At 35.3% G+C, this 25,436-nt stretch overlaps 2 protein-coding genes and 1 long non-coding RNA gene across 10 annotated transcripts in view; 2 read left to right on the top strand and 1 right to left on the bottom strand.

The window, feature by feature from the left end:
* Positions 1 to 575: 575 nt before the first annotated feature.
* LOC106071651 (protein OSCP1-like) lies at positions 576 to 11,087 on the top strand. 5 transcript variants are annotated; one of them, XM_056033506.1, is made up of 10 exons: positions 576 to 626; positions 719 to 867; positions 2,089 to 2,243; positions 2,849 to 3,013; positions 3,196 to 3,276; positions 3,471 to 3,574; positions 5,282 to 5,407; positions 6,308 to 6,377; positions 7,737 to 7,858; positions 9,085 to 11,087. In XM_056033506.1, the coding sequence occupies exons 2-10, from the start codon at positions 756 to 758 to the stop codon at positions 9,254 to 9,256; spliced, it is 1,107 nt and encodes a 368-aa protein (XP_055889481.1). In that variant the 5' UTR covers positions 576 to 626; positions 719 to 755; the 3' UTR covers positions 9,257 to 11,087. The 5 variants fall into 5 exon arrangements, with proteins under 5 accessions (XP_055889481.1, XP_055889482.1, XP_013087262.2 ...); XM_056033507.1 differs by having other exon boundaries at positions 577 to 619; XM_013231808.2 differs by lacking the exon at positions 576 to 626 and having other exon boundaries at positions 631 to 867; positions 9,085 to 9,288; positions 9,406 to 11,087.
* A 4,147-nt stretch (positions 11,088 to 15,234) lies between these two features.
* On the bottom strand, positions 15,235 to 24,250 carry LOC106071653 (uncharacterized). Of its 3 annotated transcripts, XR_008778532.1 has the most exons (4): positions 23,923 to 24,250; positions 23,639 to 23,720; positions 16,311 to 17,301; positions 15,235 to 15,934 (listed from the first exon to the last, which is right to left on the bottom strand). It is a non-coding gene; the product is annotated as an uncharacterized LOC106071653 (long non-coding RNA). The 3 variants fall into 3 exon arrangements; XR_008778534.1 differs by lacking the exon at positions 23,639 to 23,720; XR_008778533.1 differs by lacking the exons at positions 23,639 to 23,720; positions 23,923 to 24,250 and adding an exon at positions 22,671 to 22,868.
* The window catches only part of LOC106071652 (uncharacterized), a 32,738-nt gene continuing 29,291 nt past the window's right edge, over positions 21,990 to 25,436 (top strand). For both annotated transcript variants that reach the window (XM_013231810.2, XM_013231811.2), the window contains exon 1: positions 21,990 to 22,350. The gene's annotated coding sequence lies outside the window, so the exon portion shown is untranslated. The remainder of the gene's footprint in view (positions 22,351 to 25,436) is intronic.

Here is a 25,436-nt window from a genome sequence, read left to right as displayed (position 1 = left end):
AGTACGCGATTCATTACGGTATTGTCTAATGAAAGAATGTTCGTCAGGAAATCTGTAATCACAGATATAAGGAACTAATTAATGTAAAAAATGCTTTTGAAACACAAAATTGAAGATTAATTTTATTATATAATGAAATCAATGGATCTTCTTTTGTATTTTCATGTGTCAAAGTAAAAAACTATCTGCGCAAAGTGTATTTCTTAAAATTAGATCTAGGTCTAAATCCTTTCTATCTTTTCTTATGTCAACATTGTAGACATGGCCTAGATCCATAAAATACTATAGCTGTAATAGAGTCGGACAACTTTATTTTTTTTGAGGGTCTTACATTTGTTTTAGGGCTACAATACATTCACTAAGGTCTAAGTTGGTACCCAAGGAACATTCCTGCCTAGTTTTATCAAGATTGGTCAAGCGGCTTTGATGTCTATAAGTAACATACATACATACATACCCCTCACATTCTACTTTATAATATAGATATGTTATGTTATAGATTCATTTTTTGTAGTTAAATATAGTTCAGTGATATTAATAATAAAAATCGGATTTCTATATTGGAAGAGCTCCCTATCACCGGAAATCAAAAGCGTCATTAGTGTCAAGGAATCTCATTGTTACTTGTAAAGCGATTTTCGTTTAATCATAGTTAGTGTTTGTGTATTTTATTTAGAATCTAGATCTTCTAAATTTGAATCTATTTATGTAATTTCAGTTCTTAACATTGGCATATCGCAAAGGAAATTTTGAAAATGTCTTTTAAAGCATTACCATTACTGTTTATGAATCTTGGTGGAGAAATGATTTACATTTTAGATCAACGATTAAGCGCACAGAGCATACCTAATGAAAAAGCGAAAAAAGGTTAGTCGATTTTAAACAATATAATTTAAATTATTATATTATTAGTCTAAATTTAGATTTATGTTTCTGCCTTAATCCTAGAATCTTATCTAGCTGGCAATATAAAAAAAAAATAGATTCTACTAGACTCGACTAGAGCTAGATAATACTAATAGATTATTATTCTATATTGACTATATGAAATAGATCTAGTATCATATAGATCTATAGATTTAAGTCCAATTAATATTTAATATTGATTTCAATCATTATATATGGCCTTCTAAAGATATAATTTTATCTTCAAACCTTATATATAATATACTTATAGTTACAGTATCTCTAAATCCAACTATCTCTGTAAGCCCTCCATTAGCATTGGTAATAATAGATCTATAGGAGTATAGCAATAATAATTATGAATTATGGACAATTTTTTCCTAAACACACATCATTCCACTTTAATGAGGCTAATAATAGAATATGCATGCTCTATTTGGGACCCCTCAACTCAAGGAAACATTAAGAAACTGGAACAGACACAAAATAGAGCAGTGAGATTCATAACAAAAGAATATTCACATTTGATTCTAGGGTAACACCTTTAGTAAAATCACTAAATTTAGAAAGCCTTCAGGATAGATTAAGACTCAAAAATAAAGTAGCAATTATACATAAAACACTGAACCATAATCTTCAAATACAAAATTTAATAAAATACTCAGAAAGACACAAAGATAAAGATGTCATTCCTCGTTCCATATGCTAGGACAAATTAATACAAATGCTCCTTCTTCCCTAGTGCTATTAAACATGGAATGGGTTCCCTGACCCAGCCAGGAAAACCAATAACTTGGCAGAAAATTTAAATCCTCTTTTTTGAAGTAACGTCTGTATCATATAAGAAGATAAGATAGTCTTCGAGTCCAAAGATTTATATCTCCCGTGGCTATGCAGCTTCAGCTGTGACTTACATATTTTGCCACAACAGCACAGGCTTAACCATTGTCTGCTGGTGATATTCCACTTTATTAATATTAAACTATTAACATTTTTGTTTTAATTTTGTGTGTGTAGCACAACAAACATATTTTGTATTTTTTACATTTTATAAATCTGGTTGTATTTAAGCCCTTTTATTGTGTCAAATATGACAGAAACATTTTATAGAGCCCCAGAAAGCCCAAATATATTATTTTTACTTTGATTTAATAATGTGTTTTTCTTTTTTGTTATCTTTAGTACTGACAGACATTGTTTCTACCATGTTTAACAAAAAGTTTATGGATGAGATTTTCAAGCCTCAGAATTTATACTCCAAGAAGGCTATGAGAACAGTGTTTGATAGAATAGCTCATGCATCCATTATGAGATTGAATGCAGCTAGTATGGATAAAGTAAGAGGTCATATGTAAATTTATATTGTATTTTACTGTTGATTTAAATTAATTTCTTGACTGAAAAATTTTTCTTATCTATTGTCTTATAATTTACACACCTAAATACTTTGAGCATTTTCATAAACTTTTTAATTATCCAAGTACTTTAAAGAACTAATGAAGATAAGCTATATTAATTTTCCTTATCCATTTATGGTATACTTACAAGATGTTTAAAGTAGAGCTACATCTTATTAGTCTGTTACTGTAATAAAATGCTTTTACTTTTTTTTACTAAAACATGATATCCTCAGTCTGACAGACAAACTTATTTTTTTAAATTTATTACTGATCATGTTAAATTAGCAAAGGCTTTAAGTTAATATTTGATACATGATAAAGTGTCTTGATTATTAATAATGATTCTAAGAATTTATTATTAGATTCATGAATATTAATGATTTTGTAATAGTTTTTAGGTAGAATTAAAAAAATGAAATGCTATATTTATATAAATATATAAACAGAATTTTTATATAATTCATGAGAAAGTTTGCAATTTAAAATTATATGAAATATAATTATACAATTGTCTTTGCTATAATCCCAAATATTTTCCCCAGCTTTATGACCTAATGACAATGGCAGTGAAGTATCAGATATCACTAGCCTTGAGGCCAAAAGACATTCTACTCATAACATTGAACCATATGGATACTATTCGCAGTCATGTGGAGGACAGCTCAGTGAAAGCACAAGTGGAGTATGCCTTCAAGATTTTCTTAGAGGTTTTAGATTTTGAATTTTAACTTATCAAAAGAGCTTCAATCAATCAATTTTTTAAAATCAAAATTTGAAAGTTTTGTGAATAATTTTTAACTGTAGCATATAGATCTATATAGATATATAATAGGTACTCTGTGCATGCAATGATTAAATATTTTTTTTACATTTTTAAAAATCTCTATAGACTTATGCATCTCTTTCACATGGAGAGTTTCAGCTGATAAGACAAACACTTCTAAATTTTTTTCAGGATGTACACACTAGAGTAAGATATTAATTTCAAAATATTAACTTTCTTTTTTTTTAATTGAAACTATATATAGCCTTCTTTTTTTGTGAAGTTTGGCTAATAATTCTACATTTACTATATATATATATATATATATATATATATATATTAAGAGAATTAAATTATTAAGAGAATGTTAATTTCTAATAGTTCCAATCATTCACCTTTAGGTGTCCATATTTCTTAAAGACAAGGTACAGAACAATCATGGACGCTTTGTTCTCAAACCTGGTGGAGTGCTACCTTATGGAACAGATATACCTAATAATATCAAGTAGGTATTCAATTGTCTATGATATATTTGTTTTCAGATTTTCTTCTGTATAAAATGTGCATTTCAAGACAAAATAGGTAATTAATCTTACATATTCACAATTACTATAATCATATTTTCTTTTTTTTTTTGTGAAAAAAAGAAAAGAAAAAATAACCTATACAAAATTTATACTTTGTATGACATACACAATTTTTTTTTCTTCAAACGAAATATAAAAATATATACACCATTTGCTATGGTAACCTACACTATAATTTAAAAAGCTAAACTCTTGCTAGAAGTTAAAAGGTCAATTATGTGGTTTTGGCAGCTTTTCCATGTTGGACATGTAATTCTATGGTTTGACCCTACTGATGAAGTCAGCTTGCTAGTACTCTATTATATTCCTTTAGAAGTTTCAGATCACATCCATTCTTTTAAAAAGATATATTTTAACTGTGAAATGTTTTGTTGACTTAAATCCCTTTAAAGGGTGCTTTTGTGCGGATGTAGTTAATAAGCCTTTTGTCTTTACATCAATTTTTTTGATTGTGAAAAATGTGTATCATCAGGTTGGGTGTGTGTACAAACATTGAAATCCGACTACAGCTGATTGTTGACACAGTTTCACTTAAACATTACATTTAAAGTTTATATAAGAAAGTTGGATTTTATTCCTTGATTTAATTACTGAGGGACCAAATACGTTTTTATTTCTGTTTCTTTTCTGATCAGTGTCTCACATCTCCTTTGTGATGGTAAAATGTTAAAATCCTGACCCATGAGTTTCTTTTTCTATGTTTAAAATCTTCATAGTGTCAGCAAAGTATTGTAAGCTAAATAACATGTTATCATGAATAACATGAGAGCATGATATATAGGCATAAATAAATATATATATATATATATATATATTTCCTGGACATCCTCAATATTGCATCTTGAAACATGACAACCATAACACTGGACCAGCAGGTGGATCCAACCCATCAATGGGATACACTAACCAGTGTTTCATAAAACTGAAGACACCATGAATCCTAAAACTGGGTGCACTATAGTCCTAAGACTGTGTCCTTTAAACAGGATAGTCATCTCTTAGAACTGAAGACCTACAAAATAAGGATTGACCCATTCAAAGTAGACACAGATAGTAGTCATTTTGACAGGCAGCCACACAAGGTTGGACACAAGGCTGAATGACATACCATAAAAACAAAACATGCTAAGGAAATACATAGCATGAACTCATGCCTCAAATGGTTACTACATAGAAAATCATGATACTCACAACATTTATCCTAATGACTTCATATTTTTGTTATAAATTAAAGATAGTTTGAATTGAAATAGTTTGAAGGACATACTTCTATCTTAAAATTTGATTTTGATAACTTTTATAGTTTTGTGGGCCATCATCATAATCATGACAACATAATCCAAAGACAGTTCTCAAATGAATTATTGTTTGAAGCAAAGATAATCTTCTTATGATTCTGTCTTTAAAACCAAGAACAAAGACAATCTTCCTATGACTCTTTCTTTAAAAGAAAGTCAACTCAGGTCATTCATTATTGAAAAATAATCTGTTAATCATGTATGGTTTGAGTTTCAATATAAATAAATCTTATGTTTTCTTACTAGATAGATTTAATCTATTAAAAATTGTTAACTTAACTGAAATAATTCATTCATTCTGTTATAATCAATGCTTTCTCTAAACAGATCCTTCGATGAATCAGGAAAGTATCGAAACATAGGGTTCTCTTGTGTTGCCAATTACACTCAGGCATCAAAGGAAGGATCCTATGAGATGAAAGGGGACAGAGCAACTAAGCTTGGTACAAATATGTAAGCACAGGAAGATGCTAGGATGTTTGTTTCTCATAATATTATGTCACAGTAAAATTTTGGACAAATTCTGAGTATTTGTTATGTAGCTCCAATTGTAGCTGATATATTTTTAAACTTCCCCAACTACCTAGTTGTATTAGCTCTATCATTGGGATACTGAGTTACCATATTTTTAGATGTTTTGTGTGAACTGCAAAATGCACACTGTTGAGCACTAAGAGATTGGTGGTTGTATTTTGAAACTTTTGTTAAGATATTACTCATGTTTTTAGAAATCCTAAATATAGCATTTTTATCTATTTTTTTTAAATTACTTTATTATCAAAGTACTGGGATGGTTTTCATACAAAATAATTTCAAAGGTTGGAAAGAAAAATAAGGTTTGAATAAATAAATAAATAATTGAATGAAGACAAAAGTTCTTATTTAGTGGACTTCATTGGAATATATTGTTTCTTTGCAGTGATATTTTGATCTCCAATTTTCAAAGTTTTCATAAAATTGTATTTTAAAAATGCTCCAAATTAAGAGAACACATTTCAGTTAAAAAAAAATGTTAACATTTTATTAAAATAAAAAAAAATGTATTTGTTTTTTTTTTTAACTAGCTAGTTTTATAAAATACAGTTCTCAGAAGAAAATGAAAGGTAATTATTTTAATATAATTTGTTGCTATGGACCACACATCATAAACAAATCAAAAAGTTTGGTTAATATTATTACTTTTTTAATCTAATAGATGTTTTGAGGAAAAGGCTAAAGAAAATCCTCTAACCATTATGGAATTATTTTAGGATTATTGGTTGGTAATTACTTGTATCAGAAACCCAGTTGTATTAACAAACCCAAAGTCATTTGAAAATGTTTCAGTAATAATATACTACTGTTTGTTCTTAGATATTCAGTGTCAAGAAATGTAGAGACTAGTGGACCTGGAGCATCTAGCTTAATGAATGCTGGCGACATGGTAAAATAGTTTCTTCAGTTTCTTCATTATTACACCTTATCTTATATTGATTTAAATACCATTTATTTTAATTATAGAGGCTTTGCCAAAGACCATTGAGATACTTTTCATGCAAACAAAAGAAAGTTCTTACAAATATTTTAGGGATTGTTTGCTGTTTATTTTCGAAACTGATCTTTCCCCAAGTTAAGAGGAGACTGGCTCAAGACAAAATTAAAAAATATGAAGGCACAGATCATCATCATCTTATTACTTATTTACAGTGGAAATAAACACAATAAAAGTTTGAATCCTTTCTTGCAAAATTCTGTGCTTTTGTGCTATGCACATATTGTACCATACTGATCAAGAGCATATGATTTCATAGGCCTGTTAAAATGAAATTCGGCATATCTGGGACAGTTTAAAAGAAAATGAGGCACGATTTCTTCTTCTTAGTCAAAGTTTGACCTTAACCTTGCCAAGTAAGAACCAAAGGGACTATACCCATTCTGTACTGTGATATACCCATAGTTCATTCCTGGGCAGCTCCATATGTTCCAAGATTATAATGACTTTTAATGAGCAGTGAAACCATAGTTCCTTTTCCATCTATTGTAGAGCATGATGAAAACTCATAGGCTGCTCAGTGGGTGGTGTTAGCCTTCAATGGTGCAATAGTGTTCCCAGTCACACGTATGTGACTAGATACCCATTGTATTGTTACCAGAGTGCCATAGCTGTGAGCCATATTGTGTGAGGTAATGATGAGAGTGTCAATCTTGTGAACGCCAAGGTTCAGGGCTTTGTACAGGTTTCAAGTCAGTGATTATGTCAGTTCGTATTGCCATGTGGTGCTCTTCGCTGATTTGAGAGTTGATGATTTTTAAGGATTCACTGATCAAAGCTGCAGATACTACCACATGGACCTTGTAGTTTATTGAGTCAGAGCCGGGGAACTCAAAACTTTGTAGCAGGCTCTTCCAGTGTCTACTGAATACCAACCTATCAGTATATGCCAAGACTGTACTGGGAGGGAAGGCAGATACATCCAGATATCTCCATCCATCTCTTAGTTTTCTAGCTGGTTGTTATTCATCTGTTCTTTTGTACTGTTCAAAACACTGCAAGACTACAGACTGCATTAAAGTCTTTATTATTATATGCTGAAAAGTTCACAAAAATTATTATTTGTTTTATTATAATGCTTCCAATATCAATACCTCTGGATCTGTACACCGAATACACCAAAAAAGCTTACTAGTTGTGGATTTGTCTTCATGTATGAAAATCAATAATACTTAGAATACTTATTGAAAACTTAATATATATATATATTTTTTTTTTACGATTAAAGGAAATTTTTTTTTCTTACTAAAGGATACTAGTCATCCAGATCCATTGGCCAAAGCTCACTTAGATCTCTTGGCACAGCTTATTGGAGCTCGTGTCACAAAAAATGAGTTCAGACTGAATTTGTTTAAAACTGACCAAGAAGAAGAGTAAGTTTGTGTTTGTTGTAGTAGTCTTAAAAAAGTTGTGTTTTTTTCTAGTTCTTTGAAGATTTTGTTAGCAACCTCTGCATATACATGCATATATAAATGTCACACCTAACATAAAGAATACCTGTATTTTCAATGGTTCTGGCTTAGAGAATCTGTCCAATTCAGACTACTACTCAAGTTTTAGTTTTTGTTTGATTTTGTTAAAACAGATTTGTACTTTCCTTTTCTGAGTGAGTAACTGTCACGATATGTTTATAATATAATTATAGCTTTTATATAGAGCTGCTTTCATTCTTATAGCATGCTCAGAGCGTTATGGTCCAGTCTCATTTGTGGACAAGTGGGAGTAGGGGTATTTGGGAGAAGGTTTTTCTGTGCTGCCTTTAGGCACTCAGTAAACACTACTCTGCTCGAGTCGAGTGTCGAACCTCAAGCTCCCTTCATTAGTAGCCAAGTCAAGTGTACTTAGCCACGCTTCCCCCAGATGATAATGGTGTCTTGATTGATGTTACAAGGAGATTGTGTTGATTAGGCAATGTGTTTCTGATGTTCCAAATTTGTATAGCTTTCTCTTTTAAAAAAATTTCAAAACACTCAAACAATATTGTGATGCCGGAGATACTACTTTAGAGTGTAAACTCAAAAAATGTATATTTTCCAAATAAATACAAAACATTTATTCTAGAATTTGGAATCATTATGATGATATACACACTTGATAAATGTACAAAACAATTTAATTTAAATACATTTACTATAGTTGCTAATCTCTTCTCCTCGAAACTGAATATCCCAGTCCTTATATACCATTTATCGATCTACATCTTCCCTCCTTTTTCTGGAACCATCACATCTCTTCTTGCGCCTGGAATTTCACCCCCCCCCCCTCCTTCTATGTTATTTTTAAAGCTGACGGAAATCCATTAACAACATTAATCTATAACATTTGATGCAAATAAACTAGTGCAAGAACTGCTTAAGTAGCTAAGAAAATATGCAACATTTCTTTTTAAACATCTAATATGATTAGTAATAGTATTTGGATAAGAATCAAAATTATTTCAATAATTATTTATTTATATTTCTTTTAAACAAAGTTTCCTTGCATCCTTAATCAAACTCCCCTCTTTTTTACTTTTTGTCATTACAATTTCTTTAATGTATCTGTAGTTACATACTGATAGAAATGTGAATGTTCTAACATTTTTTGCTATAATAAAAAGGGAAGCAGCAACCATTGAGCCCGTTCAAGCCATCAGGTCACAAGTTGTGAATATAGATGCCTCCAAGAAAACAAAAAGTGTGGAACTGACCAAAATATTTGGAGAGATGACCATTGATGACAGTAAAAGTAAACATGATGACAATGATCTGCTTGACCTCATGGATAGCTAGATTATTTATTCTCTCTGGTTCATTTGTATTAGGTATGCATTTTATTGTGTTATATAACAAAACATTGTTGTGTCTGAATTAATTTATTAGTCTGATTAGGTTTATATTGTACAATATTTTACAGTGAAAACTTTTATATGTTATTGCAGCCTGTAAAGTTAAATGACTGCCACTGATTGAAATATACATTCAAGGAAGAAACTGACTCACATAAATGATTCAATTAGAGGCACTGATTCAATGATTCAATTAGACATATCTAAGCTGGTTAACAATAACTTTATCCGTCCATATACCTATATTTAACATGTACTTAACCAATCCTAATCTGTAAATTCATCCAATTCAAAAATGTTTTTCCCCAAAGATTACAGAGTTATCTGTGCACATAAAAATCTCTCACTCCACTGCCATATTGTATAAGCATTATAATCTACTCTAACCATGATGAGCTCAGTACTGAAAATCTACTTCTGTGGAATAGAATTGATAGGCTGTACTCATACAAATGATATTTATCTGATTGTTACACAATATGTGCATTATACAAATTTATTCATGAACAAACAGTAGCTACAGTTAAGTCCCTTTTTTTTTCAAATTGTAAGATTGGGGAAAGATTAAGACCACCATATTGCTATATTGCTTAACAAATTAAACATTCCATGCCATGTTTAATATAAAACTATTTTGCATTTCTGTGATCAGTTGATTTTTAATTTACAAAATATTTTTTTTTTTTATTAAAACATATTTGATGGCTTCACTCCATACAGTATATTTTTGTATTGTAAATCAGTGACTGACCTAAAGTGACTCAATAAATTGTAGTTTGATTTGCATTTTAATTTGTCATTGCCATTGTAATAAAAAATTAATTAACTTTTTTGGGTCATTTTACAATTAAGAGATCCACAAGAACAGATTCTTATTGTTTTTAGATCAATCTTAATTGTCTTTATGGTAACTTTTTTTTTAGCTCTAAAAGTTTATTCTTGACTGTGTTTTTTTTTTATTCTTTAAAATCATATTTTAATTTAGAAATAAAAATGTAGTTTGTATGTGCTATGGATACATGTCAGTTATTGAATTTAATGTTTATTTAATGGTTTGCGTTTGGTAAGTTGACACACTTCTTCCTTACTCTCTTATCACACATTATAAAGGATCTATTTAGTATGAGTGATGTAATTACATTTTTAAAAATGTTTTATTTAAAGTAGCTTTTGCATTGCTTGTTTCTTTGAGTACTTCAAAAGTTTTTGTTAGCAGTTTGTTTTCACTCTTGTGTGTGTGGTTTTACTTGATGCTACTCTATACTTTTGTTTTTTTCTTCCTCTGTGTCAATGGTGTGCTATTTCTTTTTCTAGCCAGCGTTTTGCTGCTGAGCTGTGAGCTCTTTCAATGGTGTGCTATTTCTTTTTCTAGCCAGCGTTTTGCTGCTGAGCTGTGAGCTCTTTCAATGGTGTGCTATTTCTTTTTCTAGCCAGCGTTTTGCTGCTGAGCTGTGAGCTCTTTCAATGGTGTGCTATTTCTTTTTCTAGCCAGCGTTTTGCTGCTGAGCTGTGAGCTCTTTCAATGGTGTGCTATTTCTTTTTCTAGCCAGCGTTTTGCTGCTGAGCTGTGAGCTCTTTCAATGGTGTGCTATTTCTTTTTCTAGCCAGCGTTTTGCTGCTGAGCTGTGAGCTCTGGTTTGCTAGAGACTTTGTGAGTTTTATTCCTTCTAGAAAACTATTCTAAAGTGTGTTTGGCATCTTCTATTGTCTTTCTATTATTTCATTCATCCATTTGATATTTTTGTCACATTCAATAAATAGGATTTTCAAATCAATAGTTGAAGTCATTTTTTTTATTTATTCAGACACCTCAGCCCAATCATTCAAACATCTCATCCCAATCATTCAAACATCTCAGCCTAATCTTTCTTTATTTTGTTGTAACATATTACAGTTATGTAATAAAGCTAACAATACAAAATATTTCAGTCAAAAATAGACTAACTTGTATTTACTACCAAATGTCTTTCACCTTATTTCGCTTCTTTCTACAAACTATTTGTAAGTCTCTTTTGAATCACTGTAATTGTTAATATACATAATAAAACCATTTGAGAAATGGTGAAGTTTATTTCAGGAGAAAAATATGTGATCACTACAATTAACAAATAAACACATGAATGCCTACTGCGAATAGCTTATGGTAGAAACTACAGTGCAAGTGTCCACAAAAGAATGAACTCTGATAGACTGTCTAGGCTACTTAATGATTCGACAACTCTCTAATATGCTTGAAGAATTTAAATGTATCCTTTTGCTTGTCTTTCTAATTATGTAGCTTGTGCATTTTGTTTTAATTTATCGAACTCATAGCACATCCTTCTAGTTCTATCAGGATAAACTCTACAATAGCAAGTTTAGGACCTTGCAATCTATAGGGCAGATGATGTTAAGGTCATTTGTTTCTGTTGCCAACGGTGGCCAGCACAACGAAAAAAACAACTTTCCACAACTTAAGTCAGGTACCCATTAGAGTTGGGTGGACTCAGGGGCGCCTTAAAAATACCGAAATTTAAAAGCGCTTAACCACTCGGCCACCGCGACCCCCGCCCCCAAACCCTACACTGGATGTCTGTGTATTTGAGATTGATTTTTTATTTCAACAAAACAAAGTTCTACACACATGACCGGCAGGTACGCAGCTCATTTCACCTGCACGGTACATCTGTACTGCAGACAGCGAGCTAGACAGACGCCTGCAGGGAAATAGGCTACTGAGCATGACTCTCCCCATCCAGTTAGATATAGCACGTTTTAAACTAAACAAAAACAACCTTGAAATTAAAAAAAAAAAACAAGAAAAAAGAAATGTGAGTTTACAATGCAGAGTGTGCAAGAAAAAGTTCATTGACAAAAATATTTTTAAAGGAAAAAAATACATGGCTTTTTCTACGTTTTACCTGCAGATAACTTCAAGGGAGGTAATTTCAATTTTCAACAGACACGTTTAGCTAGTGAAAGAAAAGTAGAATATAACTCCTAGTACCCATGAAATCAAACTAGAGAGTTAAAACAAAGTTGATCTAATATAAAAACTTTTTCGTTTTGTTTCTTAGACATGCATCATATTTTGAGATGAGGGAACAAGTTGTGTTTTGTATTTCTTGCAGACGTTTCAATAAAGGTATACTCCTAAACATTGCGTAGCTTATATATTGTTCGGGAGGGGTTCGGGGAGGAGTTTTTTACTTAGGACACGCACACATAAACACATTCATTATATATATATATATATATATATATATTGTTGTAACCCTGCCTTGCACCAGTGCTTGAGGTGCGCACTAGCGCACTAGTGAACGTAAACAGGAAGAGACTAGAATGGAGAGAAGAACAGTGCATCAGGGATTGTGAAGAGTCTGAATGTTTGGAAACTAAGAAGCCAGCTTTTGGTGCTGCCAGAAGGTTGTAGAAGGGACCTGGAGCGAAGCGGGGAAGGCTGTCGTTGGTCCACATTCGGGTTGCTGTCTAAAGGACTGGTAAATTAGTAGAAAGACTCTGAGGAAGCTGAAGGATGCTATGTGTTTGTCCTAGTGAATAAACACCTGTCTTTATTTCCTGTTACACTGTGTTGAGTTGCATGCCTATTCGTTGAGTGCCTAACCTAGAGTTATTACAATTGGTCTCAGAAGTGGGATTATAGGCGACTCAACGAGAGGAGGTAGGATTCTAGCACAATGGCATCTTTGAAACAACTAGACCAGCTTTTAGTTAAAGAGCTAAGGCAGGAACTTCGTTACAGACGCCTGAAGCTTGGTGGTAGCAAGGAGGTGCTTACAGCTCGTCTCCGGCAAGCCCTAATTGATGAAGACGAAGATCCGGAGACCTACCTATTTGAAATTGAACCGGAGATTTATGAGCTTATTGGCAAGATAAATGAAGGTATTGATGCAATGTGTGACCAAATGAACAGTATGGGGAACAAGGTAGATAAAATGGTGTCTCAGCTGAAAGAAGGAGTAGACTCGTTGGTAAAGGAGCAGTTGCCTGTAGACTCGTTGGTCAAGAAGTTGCGTGGTCAAGACTGTGGTTGCACAAACAGTGGTGACGGAGACGCTGGGGATTTGAGCGCCGTCTGTGTCTGTGTTGTGGGCAAGTCTTGTGGTTGTGACTTTCAAGACGAGAAACGTGATGGCGATTGCTGTGATGATCTCAACGGGATGTACCGAGTCGAACGGAAGGCGACAAATGAAGAAACTGAAGTCTGTTATGTGCCTGAAGCGTTTGTTCCTGTTGTACTTGTTACCAATACCTCAATGAGCCGGACAGATCAAGACAACGTTGGGTCTGCGTTCGAGCCTGTTGCTGTGGACTTTAAAGACCTCTGCCTATCTTCCGGTGCCTACGAAGGAAATTCGAAGCTCGGCAACTGCATCCAGAAGTTTACCATGAATTGTACGTGCGGCGTATCACACATAGAATTTAGATGCCAAGAAAACCACCAACAGGGCATATGTACTTCTACTATCATCATCGACATTGGCATAGACGAATGTCAATCGGACTACTCTAAATCTGAGCCGTCAAGAGGAAGACATTTTCCACTTGAAACTGAAGAGACCTGTATTCTGGACGTGAAACTGTTGTCTGAGGATGACTGCGGTGAATTGGACTTTGTTTGCAACGTGGCTGCATGTGAACCTGCAGCTCCCTTGAGAGGCGTCTGTCGGGAAGGTCTGCTGAGACAGCGTGTCCAATCAACGGCTGTGCTGAAGAAAACAGTGCTCGACAATATCTCTTTGTGTGTCAAACGGCCACGTCATCGTCGCAACAACTGCCTGGTCAACTGGAGAAAGAGAAAGCGGCACTGGAGGAAAATAATGCGGATGGTTTCGTGGGAAACACGCTCCCTGCCGCCTGTGGCTCCCACTGATCGACCTCCACCTGAACTGTCAAACCTCAGCTGCACTGTTTCTGCACTGTTTCAATATGGAGATGCTGTGCTCAAGGCAGATGCCCTTTGTGTTTGTCATGTCTCTATGTAAATAAACGTCTATGTCCTCGTTGAGTTGCCTCACTTAAGTTATTACAATATATATATATATATATATATATATATATATATATATATATATATATATATATATATATATATATATGTGTGTGTGGAGGTCACTTACAAAGGCCGCGGGGTACACATTTGAGACCAAAAGAAAATTCGCTGCCTTCAGTGGATATGGCAAAGTATATAAGTCGCAGCTGGGGCTGCGTAGCCACCGGAAATATTGCATTCCTCATTAATCTTCTGACTCGAAGATAAGCCTCATTATTATGCGTAATTAATTAATAATCATTACATTAAGTCCCCTTTACTTTGTCTGACGTCTTTTCTACTTTAGAATATGTTCAATGTGTGAAATGCTTTATTTGGGGTAGGGATGAACCTCAAATAGTCTGTAGTTTGCTTTAGTTTTTTTTGTTTTAAATCTTATTTATGGGTACTAGCAACTGGCAGAAAACCCCAATAACTAAGCTAAAATGGTAACTATAGTTTTACTTTAGTTTTTTATTGGAGGGGGTAACTACAAAACCCCTTTTGGCTACGCTCATGGAATTTAGTGATTGTAGCTTTTTTTTTTTAAAATAGGAAATTGGTATTTCAGCATCTAAACCCCCTTGGCTAAGCTCATGGAATTTGACGAAAAAAAGGGAGGGGAGACCCTCTTGAGGGGCTTTTAAACCCCATACCCCTTTGGCTACGCTCATGGAATAAGGTGACTGTAGTCTGTTTTAGTTGTTTTTTTTTTTTTTATTGATGAGGTTTTTTAAACCTGAAAACCCCTTTTACAAAGCTTGGGCAAGTGATGCTTTAATATTAAAATTTCCTCTCCAATAAAAAAAAAACTAAAGCAAAACAACAGTCATTTCGGGGGGGGGGGGGAAAGGGGAAACTGAACACTGATCACTCCCCCCCCCCATATTTCCGGATTATAAAAAAAAAATCGCCTATAAGACAATACATGAAAAGTTAGATGGAAACAGGAACTAAATTGCATGTAGTCTGTTGTTGGAAAACTCGATGACCCGGACTTCTGTTTTATAGAATAATTTGGTACCAGGATGATAGCACTTCAACTGTGAAGTCAGAAGGCTTTAGATCATTACGTCTTATAACACAACGCTGCTGTTAAAAATAACGGTAAGTTAGACAATGAGACACAGAGAGAAAGAAAGCAAGACAGAAAGAGAAACAGAGAGAGGCAAAAATGTGAGGCACAGAGAGAGACAGAAAGTCAGAGAAAAAACTAAGAGAGAGAGAGAGAGATAAAAATTGTCCATAAATTTCATAACAACAAAAAAATCTGGTCAACAGAACGAGTGTATTGCACGGTTTGAGTGGACATGGAAATACTGAAAGAATCCAAGAAAGTCACTGACGTTGGTTACGTCTAGAGATAGGACAGAATCTGGAGTGACTGATCAAGCCAATTCTGGAGCGGCAGAGTCTGCCACAGTTCGTGCTGTTATATGCATCTGTACTAGAGCTAGCTGACAGGGCAGCTTTCTTTTTCTTTCTCTTGGCTGACGCAGCTTCGTTTCTTTTGCATTCGGCGAAGTTGGTACCGTCACGTACAATCTGTCTCCATGCTGTCCGGTCAAAGACAATGACTTATTATTAAATCTGGAAAGACAACAACAAACAATGAAATAGTAGGGCCTACACTAAAATAAAAGCTAGACAGTCAGTTGAACTACTCTGGAGTCGATCCTTTCGTAGAGCGATGCAAAGATGACAGATGCAGTTCCTTCTTCGAAAATGTAACCCATGTGGTATTGTCTGGTCACGTGGTATTGCTCTTAGGACTGTCATGATGGTCCCAAGTTTGAACCCAGCTCTCCGCAATAAGTTTCTATCTGAAGACATTCATTGATTTCACTGAGAAAGGTGTGTGTGTGGGGAGCTCTAGTTCACTTACTTGGAACAACTGGAGTTTTTTGTTTGTATAATGAAAGACAGCCTCCCCCCACACACAAAACAAAACAAAATGTAAACTTACAAAAGTAACAAATACATCGTTTCGAGGATTGAATGAACCAAAGGCGACAAAGATGTTTGCATCTGGAAAACTTTGATAATGGCACAAAGAACTGGGTGCTGGTATTCTCCCTTGTCTAACTGAACTCGGTGAGATATTTTTAGATCTATTTCTTCCTTGATTCAGTCCATGGGAAATTCCACAACAAGTCGGAGAGACCAGGCTGAAAGGAAGGAACAAGAAACACATCAGTGATTGGAACAGCATTTGTCTTTTAACTTCACGGTAGTCTTAGTCTCTCTCTCTTCCCAGCTCTCTATGTCTCTCTCTCCCCATTTCTCTCTTTTCACCTCGCTCTCCCCAGTTTTCTTTCTCTCTCCCAATCTCTGTCTCTCTGTTCATCTTTCTCTCTCTATGTCTATCCCTATCAACCCTCTTTTCTGTCTCTTTCCATCTCTCTTTCTCACTCTACGTCTCTCCCCATCTCTTTTTCTTTTACCCAATGTCTCTCTCTGTCTCTCCTAATCTCTTTCCCAATCTCCCTCTCTCCATCTCTCTCTCTCCATTTCTCTCTCCTCAACTCTCTCTCTCTCTTCCTCTCCATGTCTCCCCCAATCTCTCTCATCTCTCTCTCTCTTCTAATTTCTCTTTCTCTCTCTCATCTCTCTAAGTATTTCTTTCACCATCTCCCTCTCTTTCTCTCTGTCTCTCTCCCCTATCTCTCTCTTTCTCTCTCCCCATCTCTGTCTTTCTCTCTCTCCCCATCCCTCTGTCTTTCTCTCTGACTCATCTTCACTTTTTGTTCTCATTGTGTTTCTTAAGTTCCTATGTCGTGAACTTCTGAAGTCTTTAGAGCCCAAAGTTAGATCAACTTAAATGCCGTCCTCCGTTTATTGAAGTGAAATGCTTATAAGCGTTCTATTTGTCCCTGAGACAGGTGGGAATGTCTCGTAGATATGTTGTCTGTGTCTCGCATTGATAACAGCAGTGTTAACCAATCCAAAGTGTAAGGCTGTAAAAGAAATAAACAAATGTCTGTAGATCACCAAAGTTAAAACTGGTCGCGCTTATACTAGACATGCCCCTAGACAACCCTAAGGCATGTTGATACAAACTGATACCAGTTCTATATCTCAAGAAATTTTATAGCCAGAGATCAATTAATCATTTTAAAATGGCAGTGCAAGGATAGATAACACACAGGAACATGTTCAGTGCGTCGGGTAAACAGAGGTGTAACCAAAAGGGGTTTGGATAAAGTCATTCTATTGAACGAATAATGTATAGGCTTATACATATATGCAATATGTATTTCTGCATATGTGTGTGTGTGTGTGTGTATGCATTTACAGAAACGTGGACAGTATACGGAAGACAAGGGAAAACAAATCTGAACCACTTCCAAATGATCTGCCTCAGAAAAAGACTGAATGTAGATGGCAAGACAAAATATCAGACATTGATATGTACGCAGGACCGGGCTTATAAGTTATCCAGACAACTCTGATGCAATCTCAGTTACGATGGGTAGGCCACGTCTGCAGAATGGAAGACTCCTGCATCACTAAAAGACTCCTATAAGGCCAGCTAAGGGCAGAACGGAAGACTCCTGCATCACTAAAAGACTCCTATAAGGCCAGCTAAGGGCAGAATGGAAGACTCCTGCATCACTAAAAGACTCCTATAAGGCCAGCTAAGGGCAGAATGGAAGACTCCTGCATCACTAAAAGACTCCTATAAGGCCAGCTAAGGGCAGAACGGAAGACTCCTGCATCACTAAAAGACTCCTATAAGGCCAGCTAAGGGCAGAACGGAAGACTCCTGCATCACTAAAAGACTCCTATAAGGCCAGCTAAGGGCAGAATGGAAGACTCCTGCATCACTAAAAGACTCCTATAAGGCCAGCTAAGGGCAGAATGGAAGACTCCTGCATCACTAAAAGACTCCTATAAGCCCAGCTAAGGGCAGAATGGAAGACTCCTGCATCACTAAAAGACTCCTATAAGGCCAGCTAAGGGCAGAACGGAAGACTCCTGCATCACTAAAAGACTCCTATAAGGCCAGCTAAGGGCAGAATGGAAGACTCCTGCATCACTAAAAGACTCCTATAAGGCCAGCTAAGGGCAGAATGGAAGACTCCTGCATCACTAAAAGACTCCTATAAGGCCAGCTAAGGGCAGAATGGAAGACTCCTGCATCACTAAAAGACTCCTATAAGGCCAGCTAAGGGCAGAACGGAAGACTCCTGCATCACTAAAAGACTCCTATAAGGCCAGCTAAGGGCAGAATGGAAGACTCCTGCATCACTAAAAGACTCCTATAAGGCCAGCTAAGGGCAGAATGGAAGACTCCTGCATCACTAAAAGACTCCTATAAGGCCAGCTAAGGGCAGAATGGAAGACTCCTGCATCACTAAAAGACTCCTATAAGGCCAGCTAAGGGAAAGAAAGCGGGCACAGGGTGGACAAAGAAAACTGGCGCGAAAATTGCATAGGACAAGAGAACGGGAACACGACAAATTGTTCACAGACATTTCGTACCGACAAATTGTTAGTAGTATATTCTCATCGCGTGTTTTATTGAATTAGTTTTACATTGAAAGTACATATAAGGGACTGACACACTTAAGCGTTTATTTCCCCCCAAAACGTTGATTGCTAGAGGTTGGGTCAAATCCGAGTTTCTTTGTTAATTTTTATACACCCTGAGGACAGTATGTGATTAAAATTATAATATATAAATTATGTGTAATGTAACACAAGTAAACAAGCATTGAGTTCATGTAGTTTTACAAACTCGTAATCACTGTTTTGTCCACGTTTTTTTATTGCCTAACTTATCAGCTGCTTGGTCGTGCTGGACTGTCATTTGGTTGTCTCTATGGCCCCGGGTTCATACCTGCCTGCTGCCATCCCCCGTCGGCTTGGACTAGGAAGTAGATTATCTTCAACTCTAAAGGAACATCCAAAACATGCCAAATATTTTTACATTTTGAAAACATCAGCGATCTACTGTCAAAATTGCTAGTGCCCGAGGCAGGTTTCTAAAAATAAACAAAAAAATCTGTAGATCCAAATATATCTTTAAACGCCACAAATTAAACAGCATTAAAAATGTATTATTACTATTATTAGAAATGACATTTATCTAATGAAGTGATGAAGACATCCAATTCCCAGCCCAAACTTTCTGCAGGACACCAGGAGATAGCTGCGGGAAAGCTTTGAAACTGGGACCATTTTCACGACTGTCAGGAGCGTATACCACTCGACCAGGCTGCCATGAGTAGATTTACTATTAAGAGACGAGACGTGGAATTTCTTTCGCCACATTATCGTTCGTACTTATCACTCAGTGATCACACCCAATCTCGCTCTGCGCCCTCCACAGGAAAGATGTCAGGTCACGCCGCTGCTGAGATCGCGTGATTCTCCGCGTGCTAAATAAACTGCAAACAATAACAAAAACGCTGTGATGTCTTCAGCTCTCTGATTGGGCTTATTCGCAAAGACGCTTTATCGGTAAAACATTTTGCTAGGTCCTGGTGTTCAAGTATGTCTCATTTGAACACATATTCAGAAACTTGACTTTAACTGAATTTCTTCTTAAGATCTCTTTATCTGTGTGAACTTGGGACGCTTTTATCTGCATGGTTTAAATTTAAACTTAATTCATGTCCATGTGTAGATCTATCATGCACGGGGCATTTTATTAAAGACATTAAAACGCATTTTGTCTTTGTAGGAATAAAACATTTTATAGACATTTTTACAATGAATTTGAAACCAAGTAATCTCCACTTTGTTCAGCTTTCGATTTTCAAGATCCGTTTTGCAATATAATACAGGAGCAGAGAAGAGAAAGCGATCTAGAGAAGTGTGAAGGCTCTATAAGGCTCTATAAGGGAAGCCTAAAGAAAAATACAAGAGGAAGATGGGGAGAGATTTGGAAATGAATAGTAAAAGTAAAGAACGTAAAGGACGCAAAATTGAAAGATCACTGTTGCCAACTACAAAATAAGATTGATACAAACGTAAGACCTCAGAAATGTGATTTTACGGTGCTGAAAAGTTCACAAAACATAAAATCTATAACTTATCAATTAAAATCTTTAATTAATATGCACGAAAAGGTTAACACACGTTATACGTATACGACGCATAGGACGTTAATTGGATTCACTTGAATGCAAGAATCGGTTACAATGTGGCCACACTTTTTTCATCAGTGCATCTATAAAAAAGAAATGTCCTTGTACCTTAGTGAACTGATTACTCCATATGTCCCCCAGAGAACACTGCGCACAATAGACTCAACGCTTCTAGTCGCGCCAAAAGCTACGGTTCGCTGGATTTTCAGTGCACGGACCTAAGGTTTGGAACTAACTCCCCGTTGATCTCAGACAGACAACATGCTACACTATATTGAAGAAGAACATTAAGACCTATCTGTTAAAACCTTTTTTTAAATATGGTTTTTCATTTTAACTCTTTTACTTATGTCTGTTATGTTATTATGCGCCTTCAACCTACAATAAGTTAGATAACAGCATTTTATAAATAAGATAATAATAATTATAATTATTAATTATCTTCTTTTTGAATGAATGTCAGTAATTTTTAAAATAAGATAGGATATAGAAATATATAAGAATATACCTCCCCCTCCCTCAGGCATTCACGACTTCCTCCTCCTCTATTGATCCCACCTTTGTTATTTAGTATGGACACATCGAGTAGAGTGACAGATCGGAGAACAGACAGACAACGTTACGTTTAAAACAAAAAATTCTCCAAAACTCTTCATCGTAGCGTTCATTGTTGAGAGTGTGCACAATGACAAGACGCTAGAATGACTAAGGTCTTTTGTTATACAATCTGTGAACAATGACGTCATTACAAATAGCTATTTGTAGTGTCCGATGACACATACCCCCATAGCCTTATTAGCGTTGAATTTGGAGCTTCTTTTTTTTCCCCTCTGAAAATTGTTCAAATATCTGCTCAACATAGAGCTACAATATTAGAAAAAAACTGAAACGGTAATATTGACAAAAAAAGAAAAAGAAGAAGAAAAAAAAAAGAAGAAAAAAAAGGAGATAAAGAAAAAGATAAGATCATACAAAAAAGATAAGATCATACAACCTTTTTACTAAAGCTTTAATATCTACCTCACAAATGCTAACTAAGACTTTTTTAAATATTAAACTTTTATTTAAAAAAAAATGCTTCTTCGGATATAGAGAAGAAAAGTCGTTGGAACTCTGGAATGCCGTGCATGTTATTTTAGGAGTTCCTATAGTCTTATAATGTTCGATCACACTAAGAGTATTGAGAATGAGTTATTAAGCAATTTTATGGATAAACTATAAGGGAGCATTCAGAACCTTAATTGTTCCACCGATCTACTAAATACTGCAATGTGCTCATTTAAAGAAAAAAAAATGATTAATTTATTCTGCTCAATGTTCTTATTTTTGTTTCACTAACATTTATCGTCTGCATTGAACAGAAACAAGGAGTAACGTCCCTTTTACCGCGCCGTCATTCTCTCGTCATTACTCGCATCGCCCCCGCACGTCGGGTGTTTTTTGCGTCTGAGTCAGCCACTGACGTAAAGCTTTAGAACCGCCTAATGCAAAAGTCGCCCCCCTTTTCGCCAGTACGTCCTCACCTCTCCTCCTTCGCCCTCTCTCTCTCTCTATTTTTTTTTCGTTACAATACCGGCTCGTTCGGTTACAGTTAGTAGCAGTTACAAAACACTCCACTCTCTCTTTCTCGCACTATTAGGAAATGTTGCATTTTTTTTCTTCTTCCCTTATTGACATACTGAATGAGATTCGCCTTTTAGGCTTGATTCAATTAAATCATTCTTAAAATGTGGTGCCGTGTTCTCGGAGCTTTTTGAAATATCAAGGCCGCACGGATAATAAATTATTGGAACTATCGGCAGGGATACAGAACTGGATTTGAAGGCAGTGTGTTACACGCACCTGGGAATAAATGTGTTGACCTAGAATATTGAACTGCAGGCAATTTGTGTGACGCAGTAGGGCAAATATGTAAGTTGCATTTTTTTCTCTATTGATGGAATTCTCTCGTTCACCTACACCCCCCTCTCTCTCTCTTCTCTTTTTTTCTCTTTGCCTCTTATAATTCTCTTTCAAGTCTCGCTTATTTTGAAATAACTAGACTAGATCCTAGATTTACTTTATTTACAAATGAAATTTATGCAAAGAGGTTTTAACATCAATAAGCTACATGTCTTATATCTGTATAGATCTTGATCTAGCAAGTAAATTATCGCATGAACAGGTTATAAAATTGTTATTTAGTGTGAACATTTTCTAAAGTCTCAAAAGCCCTCGGTCGCTACCCTCACCCTTTCATTTCTCCAAACGACTTGAGATGTTCAGTTGATTATCGGCATACACACACACACACAACAACAAAATGTGTATTTTGAAAGTCTGCATAGAAATGGGTGTAAAGTAAAGATGAAACTAAAGTTAATAAAGAAAGATGTCATTAGGATCTATTTGTTTGATGATCCATTCCACAGGCTTACATTGTAGCATCCTTGTACGTCAATGTCAGTAGTTCTGTGGCTAATACAAATAATGTAAATATAACTGTAGTCTGATCGCTGATTGCTGGCCGAAGTACCGGCCATTGGCTACAGCCCTTAGCCAATCGTCGCTGGTCACTATGTGTTTAACAACGAGGAATCGTGAGGGGCCACGAATATACATTCCTATCTGTAATTTTTTTGAGGCGAGATGTTCTCTGCCCTTTCCGGATAGATTAACATTCACTTAAGTTTTCTATCCTAGTGACAAAGGCGTTGGACAGACACAGTGGATGAGTAAGAAGAAGGATCGTTACACGAACTATCATCACGTCTTCATTCTCAGCAAAACTTTATTCACATTTTAGTTACCTACATAATGTTTAATGTGTATAGATGTAGTAGACATCCTCTTTCTCTCTCACTCTGCTCCATATGCCACTGGAATAGAAAAAGGTCTATGGGACTCACGTGGAATTTTTCTCTCCAGGTTTGGGTTAGGGTTTTAATATTCACAACCCAGATTAGAACGACCGGGATTCTATCTTACAATGAAATTAAACAGCTCAGTTATAGACAACCAAGAGCTTAGCTTTCGATAGTAAAGCGTAAAATGCCAATCTTAAACCTTGCGATCTATAGGGCAGATGATGTAAATCTAATCTGTTTCAATTGCCGACGGTTAACGAGGATGTCATGTGACAAGCACAACGACCTATCGCCTTTAGTTTCACAAACTATTAATATTAGGGCATCTTAAAACTTAAAATTCCGAAACTCACCAATATCTTCACTGGTATTCAAACACGAGACTCCTCGTTTCAGAAGCCAAGCGCTTTGCCATTCAACCACCACATCCATTTACTTTCGATAGTATTATCATATCAGTATTATATCATTAAAAATAATGATAGATCTAATATCTATCTATCTATCTATCTATCTATCTATCTATCTATCTATCTATCTATCTATCTATCTATCTATCTATCTATCTATCTATCTACCTATCTATCTATCTATCTATCTATCTATCTATCTATCTATCTATCTAATGCCTACTAACTTGATGTGGACCTAACACCGCGATAGTAAGCACGCTCTAATCTGACAGTCAATACTAAGAAAGCGGAAGTCAAGACAATCCTACACTTTCAGCGGCCATTGAAACACTTAGCAAGACATTCGTACTGTGTAGCCTCGAAACTTTGTTTACTGGTAATGTCTGTAACACTCTCTTCTCTTCTTTGACTTCGAGTGAGACCTGAGCGCTGACATTTTCAAGGCCTTGCCATATATGTCAGCCAGCTAGAGATAAATTGTATCCAATATTGAGCGTCGAAAGGGCGAAGAGATAAATTGCACCCAGGGGTGACTGAACCTAGAAACGAAACTGCTGAAGTGAAAAGTAGAAAAGGACTTGACAATGAAACGAACCTCTCTAGCCAACAAATCTTGATTTATCCAAGTTGCTTTATTTTCAATCTATGTATTTTTTTCATATTTCTCTTTTTTTTCTGTCTTTGTATTTTCTCCCTCTCTCTCTCTTTTTTTTTTCTTACTTATGTTTGTCTTTGTCAATTGAAATCTTCAGTTAACGCGATGACGCTTGCATCTTGAGCTCGATTAACGCGAACAGCAACTATGAGTACTTGTGTTTAAGTTGTTCGATTGAACTCAAGGAGACTGTAGGAACACTTTGGATGTATATTTCTTGGGTCTTTACAGCCATGACATTGTTATCCGGTGCTAATAAGGAAGAGTGCAGTATATATAGTGGGTATGAAGACCCCACTCTGACTTACGCACTTTATTTAATATATAAAACAGAAAGTAAGGTGTATGTATGTATGTATGTATGTATGTATGTATGTATGCATGTATGTCCCGAATAAACATTAAAACTGTCTGATCAATATTGATAAAATTTGGCATAAAAGTTCCTTAGATCATGGCGGAGGCTGTAGTGTATGTTTGATGTCCCTCCCACAACCCTATAAAAAAGATTAAAAGTACCTCTATTAAATAAGTATACTTCTCTGCGTGCGTTTGTTATTTAAATCCGTTTTCACAATTAATTTATATTGGATATGATTATGTCGGCTGAAAGGTTTAGCCTATTTTCATAATGTACATTTTATTTTGTGGCAAAATAAACAAAAACTGTGAAGTGAACGTTCTCCAAGTTTGATCTCAATTCAATCTAGTGGATCAGTAGTACCCAAACTAAGGCCCGCAAGCCGCGGGTCATATCCGGCTGGTAAGTGTAGAAATGTATATATAAAAGAAATTTCTATAAATCAAATAAGAACATAAAATTAAAATGTTATTTAACCTTGGTTAGGCCAATAATGGAATATGCATCCACCGTTTGGTACCCCTCAACTCAAGAAAACATTAAGAAACTGGAACAGACACAAAATAGAGCAGTGAGATTCATAACAAACGAATATTCACATTTGACTAGAGTAACACCTTTAGTAAAATCACTAAATTTAGAAAGCCTTCAGGACAAAGGACTCAAAAGTAAAGTAGCAATTATACAAAACACTGAACCATAATCTTCAAATATAAAAACAA

This window comes from Biomphalaria glabrata, chromosome 6 (genome assembly GCF_947242115.1).
Source record: "Biomphalaria glabrata chromosome 6, xgBioGlab47.1, whole genome shotgun sequence".
NCBI lineage: Eukaryota > Metazoa > Mollusca > Gastropoda > Planorbidae > Biomphalaria > Biomphalaria glabrata.
The sequence above is the reverse complement of the archived record's forward strand: the minus strand, read 5'-3'. Positions and strand labels throughout refer to the sequence as shown.

Coding starts and splice junctions, on each gene's coding strand:
- LOC106071651 (XM_056033506.1), top strand. CDS start 756: ATGTCTTTTAAAGCATTACCATTACTGTTTATGAATCTTGGTGGAGAA. Junction 5,408..6,307: donor ACTAAGCTTGGTACAAATAT/GTAAGCACAGGA, acceptor GTTTGTTCTTAG/ATATTCAGTGTCAAGAAATG. Junction 7,859..9,084: donor AAAACTGACCAAGAAGAAGA/GTAAGTTTGTGT, acceptor TATAATAAAAAG/GGAAGCAGCAACCATTGAGC.